Below are 8943 nucleotides of genomic sequence, written 5' to 3' on the forward strand. Positions count from 1 at the left end.
TTAATTTATTAATTTATTAATGTTTAAAATTATTAATGTTAAAATTTATTAATGTTATTAATTAATAATTTATTAATTATTATTTATTAATTTATTAATATTAATTATTAATATTAAAATATTAATGTTTTATTAAAACTTATTCATGTTAAAATTAAAACTACAATGAAGAAACAATATACAAGTACCTTATATTTTTATCCTATCACTTGTTCTTCTTAAGTATAACATTTATCATACATTTTATGGACAGGCATGGCTAAGTTAACGTGACTTATTGTGGTTTTAAAAGTATATGGTTCATGTCTTCCTCCAAAAACAATCACACTAACCATTTTATGCCGTTTTGTGTTATAAGTGCAAAAGCCAAATACCAATATTGAAATATTTCGTTAGAGTAGTTCGAGAATTGCCTGTAGGCGTTGTTCATTATCTACATTCCTTCTATTGGGAATATTGGGTAAAGCTGGTTTAATTCATTTAGATAATTACATATAAATACGTATTTAAATTCCACACAAATTTATTATAACATTTATTAACACAACGATTCAAACCGTTTAAAATTAGTGTCAGTAATGTTGGTGTTACTACCAACCTAAAGAAACAGAATAATTTTAAAACCAATCTATTAAGGGCAATGATTACAGTGAAATGTGTTAAGTACTGGATTTGTGTTAACGAAAACTCAGCGGTATAGAAACTTTCTTATGACATATAATGAACAAATGTGCAAGTATCAATATAAACATTCTTTCCAAGAACGGCTCTAGAGGATGTGGGTCTAGGGTACATCCTTCTAACAGGTATAGAGAAATCCCCGTATCCTCGACAATATAATACAGCTTAAAATTGAAACATAGCGTTTTATGTCAGAAGAAAAATACGTCACGTATTCGTTTGGATTCATAAAATTTATAGTAATGTCATATATCTTGACTGTAACCATATTAGTTGCTTCATAAAGTAAACTGAGTTACGTTGGTGTTTACCAAACATTAATGTAAAATAGAAAATATTCTACATACCTGAAAAAACCTTAACCAATAGTACTGAAGAAAACCGTGGAATATTCTATATCTGAATATTAAATTACACTTATCTTCAACATACGTGAAAAATAAAAACTGTAACAAATGCAGCAAGAAAGTTATTCCGTGAAATATTCTATATCTAATAGCCACAGTATACTAATTTTGTACACACATAAAAAATAAGAAAAGTAGATCACTTCTTGTCCCCCAGTGGCTCAGCGGTATACAACGCTAAAATTCAGGTTTCGATACCCTTGATGGGCAGAGCGCAGATAGCCATTTGTGTAGTTTTGTGCTTAATTCAAAACAACAACAGCATCAGGATCACTTCTTCCATAATATAATATAGATAACAAGACAAACATAGTGTGTGATGTCAGAAGAAAAATACGTCAGGTAATTATTTCGATGTACAAAATATATGGTAATGTTATATATCCAGACTGTAACCATATTGGCTAGTTCTTAAAGTAAACTAAGTTACGTAAGTGGTTACCGAACATTAATGTAAAATAGTAAATATTCTATACATCTGAAAGAACCTTAATGAATAGTACTAAAAAAAATCGTAGAATATTCTATATCTGAAAGTCATATTACAATTATCTTGAATGTACCTGAAAATAATAACTGTAACAAATGCAATAAGTGAGATATCTCGTAAAATATTCTATATCTAATAGCTACAGTATACTAAGTTAAAATGTAAAAAAACGCAGTAATAAAATCGTAGTCGTAATTTAATAATTGCAGTAAAACTGTCTAATGCGGAATCGTACCGGACCGAGTAAAATTTTCGGCTTAAGCAGATTTTCCGGCCTAGACAGTGAATATACATTTCCTTAATTATACATAATGAAGAGAAGTAAGACGTTTGTGAACAAAGTTATTATACTATATAAAAAACGGTTTGTTTGAGTTTTACGTAGAGGAGTTAAAATATTTTTTTCTCAACCCAGACGAGTCGTTTTTACACATATAATTTTCTCTACAAGTGGGTTTCCTCGATATCACTGAAAGTTATTATACTGTTTATGCTATATTTATTAAAATAAGAACAAAAATAGACATTCAAAATATACAGAAGTACACGAAATCTTAATCAAATTTATTGAAGAAAATGTCCAATTTAAACTGTTTCGTTTTTTAATGGGCTTTCTCATGTGGTTAATAGACAACGCTAGTTCTACCGTATTTTCACAAAGCTCGTTTTTCCCCTTCATTTTTGTATACAATTTCATACCGTTAATATAACTTAACACTTGTGATGAAGTTGGAATTTTTATTTCCTCACTATCTTTTCCATTTTGTTTATCATCTGATTGTTAATATCTTGCGATCCTTTTAAAAATTTTAAATCAATTTCTGTTAAAATATTCTTGTCAACGTTCACAAAACTTTCCACGCTTACAGAATCATCTACATCAATCTTCTCGATCAGAGTCCGGATTTTACTAGAATCGTCATAACAAACAACTTCTCCTCAATCTCCGCCATTATCAAGAATAAATCCAGTTTCGAAAGCACTTTATTACACATCCATCTTTTACGCATTTGATTGAATGACTTAAAAAATGCAATTGCATCTAACACGTCATGGTCATTTTAAATGCTTTCTTACAGTCGTTCATGAAGCATCAAATTTTCTATTTCTATTTTATACACTGTATAATTCCATTTTATAGTGGCTATAGAACTGATGTTGTACAAGGAGGTAGGAAGACTAAAGAAACATTTGAAAGTTGAACTTTTGGGTGACAAGTTACATTATCTAGGAAAAGTAGAACATTCCTATTTTCTTGTTCCATTCTTTTGTTTAATTTGTTTAAATATTCCTCTAATATAGCACATGTCATACACACTATATTATTCGCTTTCCATTCTACAGGAAGTTTATTCTTCCTTAAATTTTTGAACAGCACGGATTTTCACTTTTAACTATGACCTTTGGTAAATTTGTTCTAAATTTTAAAATTGGAGAAGATAGGAATTTATTTTTTCGTGAGAATTATTTAAAGAGTAGAATTATACACCTAAGAGACAAATATGTTTCTAAAAATCATGAATCCAACTTAACTTCAGAAAAAAGACGACAGAAGAAAGAACAGAATATATTTAACCAATGCTTACTGTAACAAAATGTCTGAGAATTTATTAATATTTAAAAAAAATTATTAATTAAAAAAGAATTTATTAATATTTAAAGAAATTATAAATTAAATAAAAAATTAATATTTAACAAAAACATTTTTCCGCCTTTACTCAGGTTCTAATCGTACTTGTTGATAAATGAGGTTCGTGAAAAATAATTTTCTGTTCACGTTACGTAGGCTCCGCCATATAGAGGGCCTTTTGTAACAGAAATACTACGATAATGTTGCAAAATTTTAATATTTCCGGCTTGTACACGTTTTACTGCATATACCATGTGAATTATGTCTATTATGCATGCCAGATTGTTAAATATGGAAATATTTCTTCTACATATTGTTACAAATCTATCTAATCAACAACTGTTCGAAGTGTGGTTACAAACGTATCTAATCAACAATATTCTAATAATTATTAAAAATTCATCAAATCAATAATTGTTCTAAGTATGGTTACAAATGCATCTAATTAACAGTTGTCCTAAGTGTAGTTACAAATGTGTCTAATGAACATTTGTTCTAAAGTATTTTTGCTACATAAACCATTTATAGAACAACAGACTTTTTATTAGTACTTACCATAAAGTAACCGAGTGAAGGAATTTAAGGTATACCTAATGAGATCCGTGGTAACACAGACAACAGCCAAAAAAAAACAAAAAAAACTGGGAGAATTTTATTATACATTCTGTCAGTTTTATGTTGATATTAACGACTGTCGCTTGTAGTACATTGTTGGCAGAAGAAACAGATTGAAATTACACCGTACCAACAGATGTTCAGCTAGACTGTATTACAATAACTGTTGACTTATAAAATAGTTATTTAACAAATGTAGACACGTTATGAACACACATCACATTTAGTTACACACGTGCAGTTTTCTCTATACGCGTTTTTATGTCTTCTACACATTGTCTGTTGAATGTGTTCGTGTCTAAACATAAATAACAACATTGAAAACTAACGAAATTTCTTTCAAGTTCCATTATATTAAAATATTTGGTTTTCATATTTAATACATGAATACAATTTCAGTAGATAAACGTTGTAAATTAATGTAAGAAATAAAAGTATAACATTATTAAGGTTCAGTCATATTGACTTCCATAACAGTCTCTTACCAGTCACACTTACATCGATGAACCGATCTCTCAGAATTATTTGATTATTATTTTAGAAATTTTACTTGCTACTAGTCACAACCACATGATGTTCAATACCAAGTATAAAGAAAACGATAAAAACAGTTACAGTTGTGTTCAAACCTACAAAGGTTGTATAACTCATGTCATCGACCTAACTTTAATGGTTTGTATCACACAGAAGATAAGATAGACAACATTGTTATTACCTAGTATCACTGGGAAAATAAACAGAACACACTAAAGACAAGCGAGATTACAATAAAATATGTGGAGTTTATTATTGGTCAATAAATAACAACTAACATGTAAATATTTCATTAAAAATTGTATTCTAATTAATAGAAAGAGAAAAGTTTTGTAGATTATTAGTGTTCATTTGTTAAACGTTTATTTGTGTTAGAATGTTTAGAATGTTTCTCTACATACCTTTAAAAAACAGTATTGTCTGTAGTGTGTGTAATTTATATTGTATTGCAGTAATTATATCGTTAAAGTTAGAAATATAATTTTAATTTAATACTTCATTCATTTGGGATTTAAATTTAAATTGATAATAATAAAATAATTTTTTAACAACGTATTTTTCTGTTTGAAAAACTTGTTCAACAATGTTTGTGATTTTAACTAAAATAGGGGGATCTTAGATGTTTCTTGATGTGAGTTTTCGATGTATTCTTGTAAAAATGAATACTTTAGGGTCTATAAATATGTTTAAAAGTCATGTTTAACATTAACATTGAAATTATTAACTGTAGACAACAACTCTTACAGTAATAATAACTCCAGTGTTTATAAAAAGAAGCGGAAAATTCAGATGTTGTCTAGAGCCATATTTAGAAAACTATAAACATTTCTTGGACTCAGAGTGAAAAACATCAGATACAGTTACTAACACGGTTCTAACTTGCGGTAATTTAAAGAAAACCCTTTTGGATACTCTGTTTAATACAACTATAAAACCACTGATGAAAGATTCACATATCAGTCTATATGGAAACAGTTCTGTGTTATTAACCATTTAACAATGTACAACACTGTGAAGATATTAAGTATTTTGTCTTTCTTCGTGTTGACCCAGGCTGATGTCCATCATAACACAGCTTATAATACTGTCGGGTCACTGAAAGGAATAGTGGACTCCGTTACAGAATTAGTAGATCTGGCGAGAGAGAGGATTTCTTCTTCAGAAGGTAATATATTTTACTTGAAGTACTTTAGATAACGTAAAACTTTAACATCAATTAAAGTAACATTTAAATATAACTATTTGTCAAGTTACAATGTTAGTGTTAGTAACACTCTATGTTCTAGTAGTTTTCTGTGAATTTTTCACATCAGAGTTTTTATCCGTTACTCTTTAAATGTGTTTTCTACAACCACACTTGAACGAACATTTCCACCGCTTGTTAATGACAAACAAAACCGATCCTTTGAACAATATCTTTGTGTGACACAGACGACGGAACAAAAGCCACCTCTACCAGAAGACTGTGCCAGTATCTACAAACAAAAACTAAACCGAACCAGTGGTGTCTACAATATTCAGCCACGATTTATGAACCAGTCGATTTCTGTATACTGTGATATGGAGACATCAGGAGGAGTGTGGACGGTAGGTGAACTAAACATCGTTTTGTGGTGTGGCTTCAGTTAATTATCAGTTAGTGGATGTTTTCGTGAAACATTTAATTGACAGTTTACCATTAATTCCATAGAAGAATAAATTGGTTTGTTATATAAATTCAGTTATTTAGAGAACTGCAAAATAAGTTTCAGAACGGAACCCACATTAAAAAAAATTGTTAAGAACATGTAACGTTTTACTTTTAAATGTTTATCATATTTGTTCACTGATTTCGTTCATTAATATATGTTATTTTATCATATTTAAATAAACAGCTTACAAGACGTGTTTTTACTTCGTAATCATTTCGTTCTAGTTTATTTGTATATATATATCAGAATGTGTATGTAAGTTAAACCTATCACTTTCTACATGATGATAAACATATAACAGTGTTTAATACCACAGATAAATCTACTCTGTAGTTCATGTTATAGATTATTTTAAGTTTCTTGATAAGTTGAAAGCATATTACTTGTTATTCTAAAATCGTCTTTCAAACATTAATTTAGATAATACGCTTGTATCGAATTAAGCACAAAGCTATACAATGGGCTATTTGTGCTCTGACAAAAACGATTATCAAAACATGGTTTGTAACAGTGAGAGTCCTCAGACATCCCGTTGTGCCAGTGGGGGCCAATCCATACGAATGAGTTTTGTTTTAATTAAAAGACCAATCAATATTTTTACAAACAGTTTCCACATATTTTGTATAGAATAACGTTGAATAATACATTAACATTTATTTTCAAGTTTCATTTTGATAATTATGAGAAAACTTAGTTATCTCAGTATTTAATACTGATTTTCATATTTCTAGTTGATCCAAAGAAGAGGAGATTTTGGAAAACCAGTTGAAAATTTTTAGAGATCGTGGATAGAATACAAAAATGGTTTTGGAAATTTAACCGATGAGTTTTGGTTAGGTAAAACTAATATTTATCTAACAGTGATCAATTACTTCTTTCTTTTCATGTTACTTAGTATTATTTGATATAACTAATTATTTACTGTCTTATAAACCATTCAATTATTATATACCGAATCTGTTCCAGGCAATGACATCATCTTCTCGTTCACCTATCAGGACAATATGGTGCTCCGTGTTGATCTGGAAGACTTTGAAGGAAGTCGAAGATATGCAGAGCATGACGAGTTCTTGGTACGAAGTGAAAGAGAACTCTATAAAATGAGTTACAAAACGTACAAGGGAGACGCCGGTGAGTTTAAACGTTATTCCAGTATATAACATCTTACATTACTTGTTTATGTATTATTTATTAATTATTTCGATATTATTTTAAGAAATTCTCTCGATCACCGCAACAACATGATGTTCAGTACCAAGGATAAAGAGAACGATAAATATAGCGGTAGTTGTGCTCAAAACCACAAAGGCGGATGGTGGTACAATTCATGTTATAATTCCAATCTAGACGGTTTGTATTACAGAAAAGATAATGTAGATACTACCGGTGTTACCTGGTATGAGTGGAAAAGTAAACACAGTACACTAAAGACAAGAGAGATGAAAATAAGACCTGTGTAGTTTATTATTGGTAAATAAATAATAAATAAAATCTAACTATACTGTGCGAAATTATATTTTACGTCATCTGTCATGATAGACAGAGAATATAGACAGATATTATTGACATGTTTTTTCTGTGCTCAGTGTGTAATGATATTTTAGTGGATATCTTACCGTAAACAAGTAAAGTAATTTTGGAAAATGTTTACGACTGTTACTTTAATCTAATGTGTTCTGCATAATCTAAAATATTTTTAATTATAAAAATGTTATAATTAAAATGTTTATCTATAAAGTTTTTCTCCGCAAATACTTTAAGAAAAGTGTGTTTAATATCTATAGAATTTATACATGACATATTGTCTTCTGTTTCTGTTTGGTTTGTAGAATCATTAACACTTTTTTCCCTTCAGATGGCGCTGTGTTGAAAAGTTCAATAATATCCCGAAGTTCGAAATCAACTCAATACTGACCGTTTTCTCGCTTTCAGATTAATTATTTGTTTGAATAGTTACATGAATTTGGTGTTTCTAGAAAATATAATCTAGGACCTTCAGTAATAAGAAAGTTTTTTCATATTATTCTAATAATTACATTTCAAATCTCATATTTTGTGTTGTTATTAGTAAACATTTATTAATGTTAAAATTAAAACTACAATGAAGAAACAATATACAAGTACCTTATATGTCTTTCGTATCGCTTGTTCTTCTAACGTATAAGATTTATCATACATTTTATGGACAGGCGTGGCTCAGTTAACGTGACTTATTGTGGTTTTGAAAGTATATGTTTTAAGTATTCCTCCAAAAACACTAACCATTTCAGGCCATTTTTTGTTATAAATTCAAAAGTTAAATACCAATATTGAAATATTTTGTTAGAGTAGTTCGAGAATTGCCTGTAGGCGACCCCCGCTAGTACAGCGGCATGTCTCCGGATTTACAACGCTAAAATCAGGGGTTCGATTGCCCTCGGTGGGCTGAGCAGATAGCCCTTTGTGGCTTTGCTATAAGAAAAACACCCACACCAACACAATGCCTGTAGGCGTTGTTCATTATCTACATTCCTTCTATTGGGAATATTGGGTAAAGCTGGTGTAAATCATTTAGATAATTACATAGAAATACGTATTTAAATTCCACTCAAATGTATTATAACATTTATTAACACAACGATTCAAACCGTTTAAAATTAGTGTCAGTAATGTTGGTGTTACTACCAACCTAAAGAAACACAATAATTTTAAAACCAATCTATTCAAAGCAATGATTACAGTGAAATGTCTTAAGTACTGGATTTGTGTTAACAAACACTCACCGGTATAGAAACTTTCTTATGACATATAATGAACATATGTACAAGTATCAATATCAACATTCTTTCCAAGAACGGCTCTAGAGGATGTGGGTCTAGGGTTCATCCTCCTAACGGGTCTAGAGAAACCCCCGTA

At 29.6% G+C, this 8943-nt stretch overlaps 1 protein-coding gene across 1 annotated transcript; it reads left to right on the forward strand.

Moving 5' to 3' along the window:
• The first annotated feature begins 7021 nt into the window (after positions 1-7021).
• Positions 7022-8016, forward strand: LOC143238099 (techylectin-5B-like). Its single transcript, XM_076478044.1, has 2 exons — positions 7022-7179; positions 7904-8016. The coding sequence occupies exons 1-2, from the start codon at positions 7053-7055 to the stop codon at positions 7960-7962; spliced, it is 186 nt and encodes a 61-aa protein (XP_076334159.1). The 5' UTR covers positions 7022-7052; the 3' UTR covers positions 7963-8016.
• Positions 8017-8943: the final 927 nt, after the last annotated feature.

The sequence above is a fragment of the Tachypleus tridentatus genome, chromosome 13 (genome assembly GCF_004210375.1).
Source record: "Tachypleus tridentatus isolate NWPU-2018 chromosome 13, ASM421037v1, whole genome shotgun sequence".
Taxonomy (NCBI): domain Eukaryota; kingdom Metazoa; phylum Arthropoda; class Merostomata; order Xiphosura; family Limulidae; genus Tachypleus; species Tachypleus tridentatus.